General features: G+C 47.4%; 1 protein-coding gene across 6 annotated transcripts in view; it reads left to right on the forward strand.

The window, feature by feature from the left end:
- Positions 1 to 19,715, forward strand: part of BRMS1 (BRMS1 transcriptional repressor and anoikis regulator) — a 139,545-nt gene that overhangs the window by 112,134 nt on the left and 7,696 nt on the right. For all 6 annotated transcript variants that reach the window (XM_063945107.1, XM_063945108.1, XM_063945111.1 and 3 more), the window contains exon 8: positions 14,357 to 14,421. In XM_063945107.1, the coding sequence (XP_063801177.1) occupies positions 14,357 to 14,421 (65 nt within the window). The remainder of the gene's footprint in view (positions 1 to 14,356; positions 14,422 to 19,715) is intronic.

Raw genomic sequence — 19,715 nt, forward strand, 5'->3', positions numbered from 1 at the left:
TTCAAAGAAGTTATTGGCATTATACCCTTTCCCGCCAGAGGTTAGGGCGCGCTGGGAAACACCCCCTAGGGTAGATAAGGCGCTCACACGCTTATCAAAACAAGTGGCGTTACCGTCTCCAGAAACGGCCGCCCTCAAGGATCCAGCTGATAGGAGGCTGGAAAATACCCTAAAAAGTATATACACACATACCGGTGTTATACTGCGACCGGCAATCGCCTCAGCCTGGATGTGCAGTGCTGGGGTGGCTTGGTCGGAGTCACTGACTGAAAATATTGATACCCTGGATAGGGACAATATTTTATTGACTATAGAGCATTTAAAGGATGCATTTCTTTATATGCGAGATGCACAGAGGGATATTTGCACTCTGGCATCAAGAGTAAGTGCGATGTCCATCTCTGCCAGAAGAAGTTTATGGACGCGACAGTGGTCAGGTGATGCAGATTCCAAACGGCATATGGAAGTATTGCCGTATAAAGGGGAGGAATTATTTGGGGTCGGTCTATCGGATTTGGTGGCCACGGCAACAGCCGGAAAATCCACCTTTTTACCTCAGGTCACCTCCCAGCAGAAAAAGACGCAGTCTTTTCAGCCGCAGTCCTTTCGTTCCTATAAGAACAAGCGGGCAAAAGGACATTCATATCTGCCCCGAGGCAAAGGAAAGGGTAAGAGACTGCAGCAAGCAGCTCCCTCCCAGGAGCAGAAGCCCTCCCCGGCTTCTGCAAAGCCCTCAGCATGACGCTGGGACCTTACAAGCGGACTCAGGGGCGGTGGGGGGTCGCCTCAAGAATTTCAGCGCACAGTGGGCTCACTCGCAGGTGGACCCCTGGATCCTGCAGGTAGTATCTCAGGGTTACAGGTTGGAATTCGAGACGTCTCCCCCTCGCCGGTTCCTGAAGTCTGCTTTGCCAACGTCTCCCTCCGACAGGGCGACGGTATTGGAAGCCATTCACAAGCTGTATTCTCAGCAGGTGATAGTCAAGGTACCCCTCTTAAAACAAGGAAAGGGGTATTACTCCACGCTATTTGTGGTACCGAAGCCGGACGGCTCGGTAAGACCTATTCTAAATCTGAAATCTTTGAACATGTACATACAAAAGTTCAAGTTCAAGATGGAGTCACTCAGAGCAGTGATAGCGAATCTGGAAGAGGGGGACTTTATGGTGTCCTTGGACATCAAGGATGCTTACCTCCATGTCCCAATTTGCCCTTCACACCAAGGGTACCTCAGGTTCGTGGTACAAAACTGTCATTATCAGTTTCAGACGCTGCCGTTTGGATTGTCCACGGCACCTCGGGTCTTTACCAAGGTAATGGCCGAAATGATGATTCTTCTTCGAAGAAAAGGCGTATTAATTATCCCTTACTTGGACGATCTCCTGATAAGGGCAAGGTCCAGAGAACAGCTGGAGGTCGGTGTAACACTAACCCAAGTAGTGCTGCAACAGCACGGGTGGATTCTGAATTTTCCAAAATCCCAGCTGATCCCGACGACACGTCTGCTGTTCCTAGGAATGATTCTGGACACTGTTCAGAAAAAGGTGTTTCTTCCGGAGGAGAAAGCCAGGGAGTTATCCGAACTTGTCAGGAACCTCCTAAAACCAGGAAAAGTGTCTGTGCATCAATGCACAAGAGTCCTGGGGAAAATGGTGGCTTCTTACTAAGCGATTCCTTTCGGCAGATTCCATGCACGAATTTTTCAGTGGGATCTGCTGGACAAATGGTCCGGATCGCATCTGCAGATGCATCAGCGGATAACCCTGTCTCCAAGGACAAGGGTGTCTCTGCTATGGTGGTTGCAGAGTGCTCATCTGTTAGAGGGCCGCAGATTCGGTATACAGGACTGGGTCCTAGTGACCACGGATGCCAGCCTGAGAGGCTGGGGAGCGGTCACACAGGGAAGAAACTTCCAGGGCGTGTGGTCAAGCCTGGAGACGTCTCTTCACATAAATATACTGGAGCTAAGAGCAATCTACAATGCTCTAAGCCTGGCAAAACCTCTGCTTCAGGGTCAGCCGGTGTTGATTCAGTCGGACAACATCACGGCAGTCGCCCACGTAAACAGACAGGGCGGCACAAGAAGCAGGAGGGCAATGGCAGAAGCTGCAAGGATTCTTCGCTGGGCGGAAAATCATGTGATAGCATTGTCAGCAGTGTTCATTCCGGGTGTGGACAACTGGGAAGCAGACTTCCTCAGCAGACACGATCTTCACCCGGGAGAGTGGGGACTTCATCCAGAAGTCTTCCACATGCTTGTGATCCGTTGGGAAAGGCCAATGGTGGACATGATGGCGTCCCGCCTCAACAAAAAACTGGACAGGTATTGCGCCAGGTCAAGAGACCCTCAGGCAATAGCTGTGGACGCTCTGGTAACACCATGGGTGTACCAGTCAGTGTATGTGTTCCCTCCTCTGCCTCTCATACCAAAGGTACTGAGAATTATACGGCAAAGGGGAGTAAGAACGATACTCGTGGCTCCGGATTGGCCAAGAAGGACTTGGTACCCGGAACTTCAGGAGATGCTCACGGAAGATCCGTGGCCCCTACCTCTAAGAAGGGACCTGCTTCAGCAGGGACCTTGTCTATTCCAAGACTTACCGCGGCTGTGTTTGACGGCATGGCGGTTGAACGCCGGATCCTGCAGGAAAAAGGCATTCCAGAGGAAGTCATCCCTACCCTGATTAAAGCCAGGAAGGAAGTGACCGCACAGCATTATCACCGCATTTGGAGAAAATATGTTGCGTGGTGTGAGGCCAGGAGGGCCCCGACGGAGGAATTTCAACTGGGTCGATTCCTACATTTCCTGCAAACAGGATTGTCTATGGGCCTCAAATTGGGGTCCATTAAGGTTCAGATTTCGGCCCTGTCGATTTTCTTCCAGAAAGAATTGGCTTCAGTTCCTGAAGTACAAACTTTTGTCAAAGGAGTATTACATATACAGCCCCCGGTTGTGCCTCCAGTGGCACCGTGGGATCTCAATGTAGTTTTGGGATTTCTCAAATCCCATTTGTTTGAGCCACTCAAATCGGTGGATTTGAAATATCTTACATGGAAAGTAACCATGCTACTGGCCCTGGCTTCGGCCAGGAGAGTGTCAGAATTGGCGGCTTTATCGTACAAAAGCCCATATCTGATTTTCCATTCGGACAGGGCAGAACTGCAGACGCGTCCTCAGTTTCTTCCTAAGGTGGTATCAGCGTTTCACCTGAATCAGCCTATTGTGGTGCCTGCGGCTACTAGCGACTTGGAGGACTCCAAGTTGTTGGACGTTGTCAGAGCATTAAAAATATATATTTCAAGGACGGCTGGAGTCAGGAAGTCTGACTCGCTGTTTATACTGTATGCACCCAACAAGCTGGGTGCTCCTGCGTCTAAGCAGACGATTGCTCGTTGGATTTGTAGCACAATTCAACTTGCGCATTCTGTGGCAGGCCTGCCATAGCCTAAATCTGTAAATGCCCACTCCACAAGGAAGGTGGGCTCCTCTTGGGCGGCTGCCCGAGGGGTCTCGGCATTACAACTCTGCCGAGCAGCTACGTGGTCAGGGGAGAACACGTTTGTAAAATTCTACAAATTTGATACCCTGGCTAAGGAGGACCTGGAGTTCTCTCATTCGGTGCTGCAGAGTCATCCGCACTCTCCCGCCCGTTTGGGAGCTTTGGTATAATCCCCATGGTCCAGACGGAGTCCCCAGCATCCACTTAGGACGTCAGAGAAAATAAGAATTTACTCACCGGTAATTCTATTTCTCGTAGTCCGTAGTGGATGCTGGGCGCCCATCCCAAGTGCGGATTGTCTGCAATAATTGTACATAGTTATTGTTACAAAAATCGGGTTATTATTGTTGGGAGCCATCGTTTCAGAGGCTCTTTCGGTTATCATGCTGTTAACTGGGTTCAGATCACAGGTTGTACAGTGTGATTGGTGTGGCTGGTATGAGTCTTACCCGGGATTCAAAATCCTTCCTTATTGTGTACGCTCGTCCGGGCACAGTATCCTAACTGAGGCTTGGAGGAGGGTCATAGGGGGAGGAGCCAGTGCACACCACCTAGTGGTCAAATTTTTAATTTTGTGCCCTGTCTCCTGCGGAGCCGCTATTCCCCATGGTCCTGACGGAGTCCCCAGCATCCACTACGGACTACGAGAAATAGAATTACCGGTGAGTAAATTCTTATTTTTCGTGGTACCGAAACCGGATGGTTCGGTCAGGCCCTTTCTGAACTTAAAATCATTAAACCCCTTTCTGAGGGAGTTCAAGTTCAAAATGGAGTCTCTAAGGGCGGGGATATCAGGTCCGGAAGAGGGGGAATTCCTGGTATCCCTGGATATCAAGCATGCGTACCTCCACATTCCGATTTGGCTGCCGCATCAAGCTTATCTCCGATTCACTCTGTTGGACTGCCCTTTTCAGTTCCAGGCCCTCCCATTCGGCCTCTCCACAGCACCAAGGGTATTCACCAAGGTGATGGCGGAAATGATGGTTCTCCGCATGCAGGGGGTGATCATAATTCCGTATCTGAACGATCTGCTGATAAAGGCATCATCCAAGGAGAAGCTGTTACGGTCCATAGCTCTCACGACCCAGCTTCTCAAGGAACATGGTTGGATCCTGAATATCCCAAAATCACATTTGGAACCAACCAGGAGGTTGTCCTTTCTGGGAATGATCCTCGACACAGAAGTGCAGAGGGTGTTTCTTCAGTAAAAAGTAAAGGCGTTGGTAAAAAGCGTTGGTGATACAAACAATGGTCCGGGATGTCCTGAAGCCAGCCCGGGTGTGGGTTCATCAGTGCATTCGCCTTTTGGGAAAGATGGTGGCCTCTTACGAGGCTCTGCAGTACGGGAGGTTTCATGCTCGGTCCTTCCAACTGGATCTCCTGGACAAGTGGTTGGGATCCCATCTACACATGCACCAGAGAATACATCTGTCTCCAAAGGCCAGGATTTCACTCACTGATGGCTGCAAATACCTCACCTTCTGGAGGGCCGCAGGTTCGGGATTCAGGACTGGATCCTTCTAACCACGGATGCAAGTCTCCGGGGCTGGGGCGCAGTCACTCAAGGGGAATTCTTCCAAGGAAGGTGGTCAAGTCTGGAAGCCGGCCTGCCAATAAACATTCTGGAACGAAGAGCAGTCTACAACGGTATTCTCCAAGCGGCCCCTCTTCTGAGAATTCGGGTCATTCAAGTGCAGTCGGACAATGTAACGACAGTGGCTTACATAAACTGACAGGTCAGAACAAACAGCAGAGCTTCAATGTCAGAGTTAACAAAGATCATCCTCTGGGCAGATAAACATGCGTTGGCGCTGTCAGCAATCTTCATTCCGGAAGTAGACAACTGGGAAGCGGACACGATCTCCATCCAGGGGAATGGGGCCTTCATCCGGAGGTGTTCAAGGAGGTAACAGATCTTTGAGGCGTACCCCAGATCAACATGATGGCCTCTCGTCTCAACAAGAAGCTTTGCCGGTATTGTTCTAGGTCAAGGGACCCGCAAGCAGTGGCGGTGGACGCCCTGGTGACTCCGTGGGTGTTCCAGTCGGTGTACGTGTTTTTTCCACTCCCACTCATTCCGAGAGTTCTCAAACTTATAAGGAGAACAAGAGTTCAAGCAATCCTCATCACTCTGGACTGGCCAAGAAGGGCTTGGTACGCGGAACTTCTGGATCTACTGCTATAGAAGAGTCGAATCCTCTACCTCTTCAGGATGACCTGCTGCAGCAGGGGCTGTTCGCCTATCAAGACTTACTGCAGCTACGTTTGATGGCATGGAGGTTGAACGCCAGATACTAGCTCGGAAGGGCACTCCAAACAAGGTTATTGCTACCCTAATACAGGCTAGGAAAGGAGTAACGTCAAAACATTACCATCGTATTTGGAAAAAATATGTATCTTTGTGCGAGAACAAGAAGTTTCCGGTGGTGGAGTTTCAACTGGGACGTTTTCTCCTTTTCCTGCAAGCAGGTGTGGATATGGGCCTGAGGTTAGGATCCATAAAGGACCAAATTTCGTCCCTATCCATTTTCTTCCAGAAACAGTTGGCTGCCCTCCCTGAGGTTCAGACTTTTTTGAAGGGCGTTCTGGACATCCAACCTCCCTTTGTACCGCGCCCTGGGATCTTAACGTGGTGTTGCAGTTCCTCCAGTTGGAGGTTGAGGTCAAGTTTCTCATGTGGAAGGCTATCACTTTGTTGGCCTTAGCTTCTGCTAGATGCATGTCGGAGTTGGGGGCTTTGTCATGTAAAAGCCCATACTTGATCTTCCATGAAGATAGAGCTGAGCTTCGGACACTTCAGCAGTTTCTTCCGAAGGTTGTGTTGGCTTTTCATATCAACCAACCTATTGTAGTGCTAGTTGCTACTGACTCCTCAATTTCCTCAAAGTACTTAGATGTTGTAAGGGCCCTAAAGATCTATGTGAGGAGTACAGAAAGTCGGACTCTGTTTGTCCTGTATGATCCCAATAAGATTGGGTGTCCTGCTTCTAAGCAGACGATATCTCGCTGGATCAGGTTCACTATCCAGCATGCGTATTCTACAGCAGGCTTGCCGTGTCCTACGTCTGTTGAGGCCCACTCTACTCGTAAGGAGGGTTATTTCTGGGCGGCTGCCCGGGGTGTCTCGGCCTTACAACTCTGCCGAGCAGCTACTTGGTCGGGCTTGAATACGTTTGCAAAGTTCTACAAGTTCGATATTTTAGCCTCTGATGACCTGAAGTTTTGTCAATTGGTTCTGCATGAGCCTCCGCGCTCTCCCTCCCGTTCTGGGAGCTTTGGTACATCCCCATGGTACTAATGTGGACCCCAGCATCCTCTAGGACGTAAGAAAAATAGGATTTTAATTACCTACCGGTAATTCCTTTTCTCGTAGTCCGCCTAGTGCTTTGTTATCCTGCAGTGGTTATTTAGTTCAGTACTGCTTAGTTCTTGGGAAGTACGGTTTTGTTACTTAGTAAGTAATCCTGTTCAGCCGTTGCTGATGTTTCAAGCTAGTTAGCTTGGGTTGCCTTGTGTGTGAGCTGGTGTGACTCTCGCCACTATCTGTGTAATCCTTCTCTCGAAGATGTCCGTCTCCTCGGGCACAGTTTCTAGACTGGGTCTGGTAGGGGGGGCATTGAGGGAAGAGCCAGCCCACACTCTCAAACTCTTAAAGTGCTAATGGCTCCTAGTGTACCTATCTATACCCCATGGTACTAATGTGGACTCCAGCATCCTTTTATGGACTACGAGAAAAGGATTTACCGGTAGGTAATTAAAATCCTATTTTTAGATTGTTTTGCTAAATATTTTTAATATAAAATAAATAAATGAACCAAAAACTAATCATTATAACATAAAGGTTTAATCATGCATGCGATGTACATATTTTTTTCTTTGGTCTTCTCTGCTGGTGTTTTGCCCACTATTATGCTTTTCTAAGCACTTTTTGCCTACACATAGTGGTGGCAACTATTCTTTGAAGCTATACTGAGGAGAATGCTTAGAAATTCACTATGAATTAGTGAGTGGACAGGTCACATCCTCCCACTAGAACACACACACATAAACAAATGTATTAATCCGTAATAATAGCATTTCATAGAAATCACATAAATATATATATATATATATATATATATATATATATATATATACACACACACATACATACTCAGGTGCACTCCAGTGCAATTGAACACTGAACCTCAAACTTTCAAATATTGAGAGCAAAGGGACAATTTTTATTGTCTGAAGTGGAAGTATAATGCTTAATACTCCCAAGCCTGAGGATGAAGCCATCTATTCCTGGTATTAATTAAAAGGCTTATTGAAATTTGCCCAAATATCCAGTGTGTAGTACAATGGTTGATGTCAATGTTGCGTTAACTTCAAATGAACTCCATATGGGAACCATCTCTTTACTGCAGACTGAGCAGCAACAAGTTTGTGGGTGCAGGTTTTATGCACGCCTATCTTTGGGCAGTTTCGCTCATTCCTCTTTGCTGCACCTCTCAAGCTCCATCAGGTTGGATGGGAAGCGTCGGTGCACAGCCATTTTCAGATCTCTCCAGAGATGTTCAATCGGATTCAAGTCTGGGCTCTGGCTGGGCCACTCAAGGACATTCACAGAGCTGTCCTGAAGCCACTCCTTTGATATCCATGTGCTTTTTACTAAGGAGTGGCTTCCATCTGGCCACTCTACCATACAGGCCTGATTGGTGGAACGCTGCAGAGATGGCTGTCCTTCTGGAAGGTTCTCCTCTGTTCACAGAGGAGTGCTGTAGCTCTGACAGAGTGACCATCGAGGTTCTTGGTCACCTCCCTGACTAGGGCCCTTCTCCACCGATTGCTCAGTTTAGACGGACGACCAGCTTTAGGAAGAGTCCTGGTGGTTCCGAACTTCTTCCATTTACGGATGATGGAGGCTACTGTGCTCATTAGGACCTTCAAAGCAGCAGATATTTTTCTGTACCCTTCCCAGATTTGTGGCTTGAGACAACCCTGAGTCAGAGGTCTTCATGTAATTCCTTTGACTTCATGCTTAGTTTGTACTCAGACAGGTGTGTGCCTTTCCAAATCATGTCCAATCAACTGAATTTACCACAAGTCGACTCCAATTAAGCTGTAGGAACATCACAAGGATGATCAGTGTTATGTACATGTGATTTCTTAGTTTTTTTATTTTTATACATTTCCACATAAAAAAAAATTCACATTGTCATTATGAGGTATTCTGTGTAGAATTTTAAGGGAAAAAACTAATTTATTTCATTTTGGAATAAGGCTGTAACATAACAAACTGTAGAAAAAGGGAAGCACTGTGAACACTTTCCGAATGCACATTTATATATTTTTATTATTTTTATTCTATCAGTTAGCAATGCAAATGCAGGAGGAGGTGCATACCACCTCCTCCCTGCATTTGCGATGCAATCACATCTCCGATGAACACCGCAACTGTTCATCTATGACGGTAGGCTATGTAAACTTTAGCTTACTCAGGCTTGCCGTCGCAGTTTGGTTTCTGAGGTCACGAAAACTGCGTCTCATGACGTAGTCCTTTGCCTTGCTACTCACGGAAAACGGGGGCCCCTTCTCATGAAAGCCTCTGCCTATCGATCAGGGAGAGGCATTCGCATACCTGCACCACAATCGCAGGACCCTTTCTGCACATGTGCAGAACCGGTTCTGCGCATGTGCGGGAGCCTAAAATCGGGGAAATGCAGTAAGGATTGCTTATGCGATCCTTACTGAATCACTCCCAATACTGCTTGGTCGTCGTCTCCCTATTCCTGACTGCATTGCTGCTGACTCAGACTCTGGGGCTGGCTTCTATCTTGCAGCTTCTGGCTGGCTGCACAGGGTCCCCCCGCCGTGCTGGCATGCGCCTCTGCACATTGTGCTGCTGCACTTAAATGAATTAAATGAAAATAAAAATCTTAATGACGGGGTGCCCCACTACCAATATGTGCATATCCCCCCCTACTAACAATGTGCGTCTCTGACCCCCTGCATTACCTGCTCTGTGGCAGGCAACAGAGACTATTCGATGCGTTGATTATTTCTCCGGCAGGGTCCACAGGTTATCCACAGGATAACATTGGGATATGATGGAGCGACAGCGGATTGGCACCAAACGATCACAAGCTTTCCGGCCTCCCAGAATGCACCGGGCTCGTCCATATAATCCCGCCCACTGACTCAGACAAATCAGTTTCTTGTTTGGTGCGGCAGGAGCCGGACCATGGTCACAGGGCTGCTGTGTTTGGCAGCCCTAAGCTTTATTTGATTTATTTTTATAGTCTTACTATGTTTTTTGAGTGATCTTTCCTAACAGCGCCTTACACGCATATTGGAAAGAGTCGCTCCAACAACTCTCCGCCGGGTCGCAGCATCGCTTACCCACGGTACAAGTGCTATCTCGACGGGCGTCTGTGTCGGATGTTACTAGCAGGTCCAGCAGATGTTACTCCGGGTAGCTCAAGAAACATTTCAGTGAAAACCTGATCAGAATCAATTCAGGAGTTTATAAGTTCATTGCGAACATTCGTACAAACAAGACAATTTTATTAATAGTGTATGTGTATGTACCGTATATGTTTGTGTGTGTATGTATATATTTGTGTGTGTGTGTGTGTATATATATATATAATATGAGAGAGGCGCCCCTAGTGCAATATAGACAGTATGATATACCTCCACCAAGAACACCCTAAAATTAGAGGTGTACCGTGTTAAGTGGTCTCATAACCACTTTTAATCAACGTTTCTCAGAAAATCAAAACCGTTCCCCGCTTCTGGCAGTGGACTCCTTGATGTAGTGGTCACGTCTGTATTTACGATCTCAAAACGTGTGATGCAAAGGATGAAGAGTAGAACAAACCATAGTGTAATACAGTTTTTAAAAAAAAACACATTTATTTACCATTAACACAAAAAAAGTTGCCCGTACCATAAAATAAATATAAAACCGCTTATCTGATAGCAGATGTGTTAGTCCGTCACTCAACGCGTTTCGTCCGTTGCTGTACTGCTGGACTTCCTCAGGAGTGTATACACAATGGCTCACATGTGCCTATATTTATACCCCTCTTAATTGGGGAATTAGCTTCACTCAGGAAATTCCCGGAAGTGTGACCGCCGGCTTAGTCCTGCGCATGCTCAGTGAGTGCGCCTGACGCTGGAACAACTGTGGAGCAACGTGGCATTGGTGGATGGAGCGATACATGATGTTGCAGATGTGCTCAACTGGATTCAGGTCTGGGGAATGGGCGGGCCAGTCCATAGCATCAATGCCTTCGTCTTGCAGGAACTGCTGTCACACTCGGTCTAGCATTGTCTTGCATTAGGAGGAACCCAGGGCCAACCGCACCAGCATATGGTCTCACAAGGGGTCTAAGGATCTCATCTCGGTACCTAATGGCAGTCAGGCTACCTCTGGCGAGCACATCGAGGGCTGTGCGGCCCCCCAAAGAAATGCCACCCCACACCGGTCATGCTGGAGGATGTTGCAGGCAGCAGAACGTTCTCCTTGACGTCTCCAGACTCTGTCACGTCTGTCACATGTGCTCAGTGAGAGCCTGCTTTCATCTGTGAAGAGCACAGGGCACCAGTGGCGAATTTGCCAATCTTGGTGTTCTCTGGCAAATGCCAAACGTGGGCTGTAAGCACAACCCCCACCTGTGGGCGTCGGGCCCTCATACTACCCTCATGGAGTCTGTTTCTGATCGTTTGAGTAGACACATGCACATTTGTAGCTTGGTGGAGGTCATTTTGCAGGGCTCTGGCAATGCTCCCTCCTGTTCCTCCTTGCACAAAGGCGGAGGTAGCGGTCTTGCTCCTGGGTTGTTGCCCTCCTACGGCCTCCTCCACGTCTCCTGATGTACTGGCCTGTCCCCTGGTAGCGCCTCCATGCTCTGGACACTACACTGACAGACACAGCAAACCTTCTTGCCACAGCTCGCATTGATGTGCCATCCTGGATGAGCTGCACTACCTGAGCCACTTGTGTGGGTTGTAGGGAGGTCATACAGGCACGTGGAGGCCACAAACAGACACTACTGAGCCTCATTTTGACTTGTTTTAAGGACAATTACATCAAAGTTGGATCAGCCTGTAGTGTGTTTTTCCACTTTAATTTTGAGAGTGACTCCAAATTCAGACCTCCATGGGTTAATAAATTTGATTTCCATTGATAATTTTTGTGTTATTTTGTTGCCAGCACATTCAACTATGTAAAGAACAAAGTATTTAATAAGAATATTTCATACATTCAGATCTAGGATGTGTTATTTTAGTGTTCCCTTTATTTTTTTGAGCAGTGTATGTATGTATGTATATATGTGTGTATGTATGTGTATATATGTGTGTATGTGTGTGTATATATATATATATATATATATATATATATATATATTCTAGCGTTTTTAAGATCCGCACACGATTTTCCAATGAACAATGAGGGTGCCGGCTAAAGTATCAAATAGCAATATCCATGTCAACCTGGGCCACTGGGTACAGAGCAACACATGTAGCCAGCACACCTGTTTTGAATGCAATAAAAAAAATTAATCCAGTTCAACAAAGTTTAGGCATAGTAGCACAACAAGTCATTATTAGCAGTCCGTTACCAGGGTATTCATATTCACCCCTATCATAAGCATGGCATCAGCATTTCATCAATCAGTCAACGATACTGTTTCGGTGGGAACAACCACCTTCCTCCAGGACTGTATAACTAACCATGCCAACCAAACTAAAATATATACATGTATCTATCTATAGGCATCCAGTTAGAGCATCACTCCAATTATTGACCCTGCCTGCAATCAATAAACATACCATATAAGGACTTCCACAACAACCCATACCTGTCAGCCACGTGTGTCAAGCCCCTGTGTCAACCCACACGTCGTCCGGCGTCTTACTCACGGTAACTTCCGCATCAGGGCTTGGTCAGGTGATCGCTGCCGCATCACCGGAAAGTGACGCGGCAGTTACCAATGCAACTAAACCAACAGGATAGCGGTGACAACATCGGAGCCGATCAGCGCATCACAGAAAGTGACGCACTCCTACAGAGCAGGATGGTTAGCGGACATCATTATTCTGCCTACCAAGCCAGCGGAGCAGTCCGGACGCCGAGAACCGAATTGAATCAGGAATCCACATCCACTCTGATCCACTGGCAGGGTGGCAGACTAATGATTTATTTACATCACAAAACATTTGGTACAAAAAAGAACATATATCACAAACATACCATCAATAAAATAGCTGGGCACGAAAGCATTACACAAATGAGGTAGTCGGATCTATCAATAATATATGCAGCATATAGAACAATAGCATTATGGCAGATAATCTAAACACAAAGGCTCAGATGAACCCCTGGGTCAGAAAAAGTTTTCCATCTCAATAGACATTAGAGTCACACTGATCATAATAGTATTTCATTACGCTAATTCCAGCAGTATTAAATGTAGCAGTATTGGGTATCCGCAACAAAGATATTTCTCAATCATTAACAACAAAATTTTATTGCATTTAAAACTGGTGTGCTGGCTACCCGTATTGCTCTGTACCCATTGGCCCAGGTTGACATGGATATTGCTATATTTTCCGATCAGATGTTATCGGAAACCAATCTAGGATGAAACATCAGCTGCTGAGCAGAATGATTGCTATGATACTGTAGAATACATTGTGAATCAAGCAGTCAAAACTGCAAATAACTTGCTATAAAGTCCTGTCTATGTGTTAGAATAAAGATACTTTGTAGTACATTGTAACAAGAATACAGTGCACAACGTGACAAATAAATAACATAACTTACCCCTTTATTTGTCACGTTGTGCACTTGTAAGTTGTTCTGAAGAAGGGGAGTATGTCCCCGAAATTTTAACACCTAATACACATCTTTGCCTGCATGTAAGTCTCCGAGTGCCGCCTCATTTGCGCTGCAGTGTGCAAAAGGGTCGCAACACCCAGTGGAGGGTAAAGGAGCAGGCTGAGAAGTGTTGCGTGTATCTATATATATATATATCTCTATAAATATCTCTATATATATATATATATTTATTTATTTATTAGAATGTTGTGGTCATTGTGCTCTTCGGGAGGTGGTTCTTAGTACTCACATTTTTGTTTGTGTTTGAGCAGATCAGAATTGTTCATTTACTATACTATATACGAATAAGAAATCATTGGATTATAGTTTTAAACCTGTTGCGCCTGATTATTTTATTTTTCTACTTTAAAACTATACATGCAGATATGCAACCGATGATAAATACAACCTGTTCATCTAAATACATCTATACTCCAGCATGTGTGTATAAACTGTATATTGCATATACACAGTGGAGGCAGACATTATGGGACATATGTAATAGGGTCAGAGTTTGCCGGAGGTGCGGGATCCGGCCGATCTTGGACATTTATTTAAAGCAGAGATCGTTTAGATGGCATGGTTTTGCGTTGTAAATGATTACCACTTTAAACAAACGCCCGAGATCGGCTGGCATCCTGCACCTCCGGCAAAATCTGACCCTATTACATGTATTACATATACCTGTTTGTCTTTGCGCTGATGAACTAGTTATTAAACTGCAACCTAAACTCACTAGCGGCTGTTTTTTTTTATGTTTTTTTTTTTTTTATATATATGATACTGTGTATCTCAGACATTTTTCTCAAATGGATATATAGTTACGTGTATGCTGTGAAGTTGAGGGCACACTATAAAACTTCTCACTAATGCAGGTGTGCAATGCTCTACCATTTTGTATTATTTTACATCACTTCATAATCATTCAAACTTCCAGAACTCTGCTACTATATTTCTAGGAAGTTTTCCTTAACATAGACTTTAGGTCCATATATTGTGTACATGTTGCGGGATTTGGATATCTTAGAAGACTGGACAGCTATTAAGAAGGTAACTAAAAAGTGGTTTCTTTTCTCTGTAATTTGGCGGTATTCTGGGGGAGTCTGATTCATAGTCTCTAGAGACAGGTACCACATTTGTAAAAGGTGGTTATTAAAATATATTTCTCTGACGTCCTAGTGGATGCTGGGAACTCCGTAAGGACCATGGGGGATTAGCGGCTCCGCAGGAGACTAGGCACAACTAAAGAAAGCTTTAGGACTACCTGGTGTGCACTGGCTCCTCCCCCCATGACCCTCCTCCAAGCCTCAGTTAGATTTTTGTGCCTGACCGAAGTACAGTCCTTTCGGCCCCAGAAAAGCAAGAGGGCTAGAGGCTCATCCTTTCTGCCGAGCGGCAAAGGTAGAGGAAAAAAAGCTGCAGCACACAGCTAGTTCTCGAGCAGAAGTCCTCCCTGCGTCCGGTAAGCCCACAGCATGACGCTGGGGCTGTTTAGGCGGACCCGGGTACGGTGGGGGCCCGTCTCAGAAATTTCAGCGCCCAGTGGGCTCTCTCACATGGATCCCTGGGTCTTTCAAGTAGTTTCTCAGGGGTACAGGCTGGAGTTCGAGATGTTCGCCCTCCCGACGTTTCATAAAATCTGCCTTACCGGCACCTACCTCTGCCAGGGAGGCGGTGTTGGTGGCTATTCAACACTATAATCACAACAAGTGATTGTCAAGGTGCCCCTCCTTCAGCAAGGAAGGGGTTACTGTACCAAAATGGTCGTGGTACCGAAACAGAACGGTTCGGTGAGACCCATCTTAAAATTAAAAGGCTTCAATTTTTTATATCAGAAGATTCAAGTTCAAGATGGAATCGCTCAGGGCGGTTATTACGAGCCTGGACGAGGGGGATTACAGGGTCTCCCTGGACATCAAGGATGCGTACCTGCATGTCCCCATTTACCCCCCTCACCAGGAGTACCTCAGATGTGTGGTACAGGACTGTCACTATCAGTTCCAGACGCTGCCGTTGGAGTTGTCCACGGCACCGAAGGTCTTTACCAGGGTAATGACCGAAATGATGATACTCCTTCACAAGAAGGAAGTTTTTATTATCCCGTACTTGGACGATCTCCTGATAAAGGCGAGGTCCAAAGAACAGTTGGTAGTGGGGGTAGCACTTTCTCGGGAAGTGCTACAACAGCACGGCTGGGTTTTCAATATTCCAAAGTCACAGCTGGTCCCGAAGACACGTCTTCTGTTCCTGGGAATGATTCTGGACACAGACCAGAAAAGAGTGTTTCTTCCAGTGGAAAAAGCCGAGGAGTTGTCATCTCTAGTCAGAGACATCCTAAAACCAGGACAGGTGTCGGCACATCAATGCACACGAGTCCTGGGAAAAATGGTAGCTTCGTACGAAGCATAATTCCATTCGGAAGGTTCCACGCAAGGACGTTCCAGTGGGACCTGTGGGACAAATGGTCCGGGTCCCATCTACAGATACAACAGCGGATAACCCTGTCAGCAAGAAACAGGGTGTCGCTGCTGTGGTGGCTGCAGAGGGCTCAACTACTAGAGGGCCGCAGATTCGGAATACAGGACTGGGTCCTGGTGACCACGGATGCCAGCCTTCGGGGCTGGGGTGCAGTCACACAGAGAAGAAATTTCCAAGGAAATTTCGCTTCACATTAATATTCTGGAGCTAAGGGCCTTTTACAATGTCCTAAGTCAAGCAAAGCCCCTGCTTCGGAACCAGCCGGTACTGATCCATTCAGACAACATCACGGCGGTTGCCCATGTACACAGACAGGGCGGCACGAGAAGCAGGATGGCGATGGCAGAAGCCACAAGGATTCTCCAATGGGCAAAGAATCATGTGTTAGCACTGACGGCAGTGTTCATTCCGGGAGTGGACAACTGGGAAGCAGACTTCCTCAGCAGGCACGACCTCCACCCGAGAGAATGGGGACTTCATCCAGAAGTCTTCCAAATGCTGGTCAACCGGTGGGAAAAACCACAGGTAGACATGATGGCGTCCCGCCTCAACAAGAAGTTGAAAGATATTGCGCCCGGTCAAGAGACCCTCAGGCGATAGCGGTGGACGCTCTAGTGACACCATGGGTGTACCAGTCGGTTTATGTGTTTCCTCCTCTACCTCTCATACCCAAGGTACTGAGAATAATAAGAAGGCGAGGAGTGAAAACCATACTCGTGGTTCCGGACTGGCCAAGAAGAGCTTGGTACCCGGAACTTCAAGAGATGCTTACAGAGGACCCTTGGCCTCTGCCGCTCAGACAAGACCTGCTGCAGCAGGGATCCTGTCTGTTCCAAGACTTACCGCGGCTACGTTGGACGGCATGGCGGTTGAACACCGGATCCTAATGGGCATTCCGGATGAAGTCATCCCTACCTGCTCAAAGCCAGGAAGGATGTCACCGCAAAACGTTATCACCGCATTGGGCGAAAATATGTTGCGTGGTAGGAGGCCAAGAAGGCCCCGACGGAGGAATGTCAACTGGGTCGATTCCTACAATTCCTGCAAGCAGGAGTGACGTTGGGCCTCAAATTGGGGTCCATCAAGGTCCAGATTTCGGCTCTGTCGATTTTCTTCCAGAAAGAACGGGCTTCACTGCCTGTAGTTCAGACTTTTGTCAAAGGAGTTCTGCATGTTCAGCCTCCTTTTGTGCCCCCAGTGGCACCTTGGGATCTCAATGTGGTTTTGGAAACCCTGAAATCACATTGGTTCGAACCACTTAAGACTGTGGATTTAAAATATCTCACGTGGAAAGTGGTCATACTGTTGGCCCTGGCTTCGGCCAGGCGAGTTTCAGAATTGGCGGCTTTGTCTTGTAAAAGCCCTTATCTGATTTTCCATATGGATAGGGCAGAATTGAGGACTCGTCCTCAGTTTCTCCCGAAGGTGGTCTCAGCTTTTCACTTGAACCAACCTATTGTGGTGCCTGTGGCTACTAGGGACTTGGAGGATTCCAAGTTGCTGGACGTAGTCAGGGCCCTGAAAATTTGTTTCCAGGACGGCTGGAGTCAGAAAGTCTGACTCGCTGTTTATCCTGTATGCACCCAACAAGCTGGGTGCTCCTGCTTCTAAGCAGTCTATTGCGCGCTGGATGTGTAGCACTATTCAGCTGGCGCATTCTGCGGTGGGATTACCGCAGCTTAAATCTGTTAAAGCCCACCCCACGTGGAAGGGGGGCTCATCTTGGGCGGCTGCCCGAGGGGTCTCGGCTTTACAACTTTGCCGAGCTGCTACTTGGTCAGGGGCAAACACGTTTGCAAAATTCTACAAAATTGATACCCTGGCTGAGGAGGACCTGGAGTTCTCTCATTCGGTGCTGCAGAGTCATCCGCACTCTCCCGCCCGTTTGGGAGCTTTGGTATAATCCCCATGGTCCTTACGGAGTTCCCAGCATCCACTAGGACGTCAGAGAAAATAAGAATTTACTTAACGATAATTCTATTTCTCTGACGTCCTAGTGGATGCTGGGACTCCGTCAGGACCATGGGGAATAGCGGCTCCGCAGGAGACAGGGCACAAAATTTAAAAGTTTGACCACTAGGTGGTGTGTACTGGCTCCTCCCCCTATGACCCTCCTCCAAGCCTCAGTTAGGTTTTTGTGCCCGTCCGAGCAGGGTGCAATCTAGGTGGCTCTCATAAAGAGCTGCTTAGAGTAAAAAGTTTTGATAGTTTTATTATTTTCAGTGAGTCCTGCTGGCAACAGGCTCACTGCAACGAGGGACCTAGGGGAGAAGAAGTGAACTCACCTGCGTGCAGGATGGATTTGCTTCTTAGGCTACTGGACACTAGCTCCAGAGGGACGATCACAGGTACAGCCTGGATGGGTCACCGGAGCCGCGCCGCCGACCCCCTTGCAGATGCCGAAGTAAGAAGAGGTCCAGAAACGGCGGCTGAAGGCTTTTCAGTCTTCATGAGGTAGCGCACAGCACTGCAGCTGTGCGCCATTGCGCTCAGGCACACTTCACACCAGCGGTCACTGAGGGCGCTGGGGGGGGTGCCCTGGGCAGCAATGAGATTACCTTTCTGGCTAAAAAGAATACATCACATATAGTCCCTGAGGCTATATGGATGTATTTCACCCCTGCCAGGTCTCAGAAAAACCGGGAGAAGAGCCCGCCGAAATAGGGGGCGGGGCCTATCTCCTCAGCACACAGCGCCATTTTCCTACACAGCTCCGCTGCTAGGAAGGCTCCCAGGCTCTCCCCTGCACTGCACTACAGAAACAGGGTAAAAAACAGAGAGGGGGGGCATTTTTTGGCGATATTATATATATATTTAAGCAGCTATAAGGAAACAACACTTATATAAGGTTGTCCCTATATAATTATAGCGCTTTGGTGTGTGCTGGCAAACTCTCCCTCTGTCTCCCCAAAGGGCTAGTGGGGTCCTGTCTTCTATCAGAGCATTCCCTGTGTGTCTGCTGTGTGTCGGTACGTGTGTGTCGACATGTATGAGGACGATGTTGGTGTGGAGGCGGAGCAATTGCCGGTAATGGTGATGTCACCCCCTAGGGAGTCGACACCGGAATGGATGGCTTTGTTTATGGAATTACGTGATAATGTCAGCACGCTGCAAAAGTCGGTTGACGACATGAGACGGCCGACAAACCAATTAGTACCTGTACAGGCGTCTCAAACACCGTCAGGGGCTGTAAAACGCCCTTTGCCTCAGTCGGTCGACACAGACCCAGACACGGACACCGAATCTAGTGTCGACGGTGAAGAAACAAACGTATTTTCCAGTAGGGCCACACGTTATATGATCACGGCAATGAAGGAGGTTTTGCATATCTCTGATACTGCAAGTACCACAAAAAGGGGTATTATGTGGGGTCTGAAAAAACTACCTGTAGTTTTTCCTGAATCAGAGGAATTGAATGACGTGTGTGATGAAGCGTGGGTTACCCCTGATAAAAAACTGCTAATTTCAAAGAAGTTATTGGCATTATACCCTTTCCCGCCAGAGGTTAGGGCGCGCTGGAAAACACTCCCTAGGGTGGACAAGGCGCTCACACGTTTATCAAAACAAGTGGCGTTACCGTCTCCTGATACGGCCGCCCTCAAGGATCCAGCTGATAGGAGGCTGGAAAATACTCTAAGAAGTATATACACACATACTGGTGTTATACTGCGACCAGCAATCGCCTCAGCCTGGATGTGCAGTGCTGGGGTGGCTTGGTCGGATTCCCTGACTGAAAATATTGATACCCTGGATAGGGACAGTATTTTATTGACTATAGAGCAATTAAAGGATGCGTTCCTTTATATGCGAGATGCACAGAGAGATATCTGCACTCTGGCATCAAGAGTAAGTGCGATGTCCATATC

The sequence above is a fragment of the Pseudophryne corroboree genome, chromosome 11, assembly GCF_028390025.1.
Source record: "Pseudophryne corroboree isolate aPseCor3 chromosome 11, aPseCor3.hap2, whole genome shotgun sequence".
Classification (NCBI taxonomy): Eukaryota; Metazoa; Chordata; class Amphibia; order Anura; family Myobatrachidae; genus Pseudophryne; species Pseudophryne corroboree.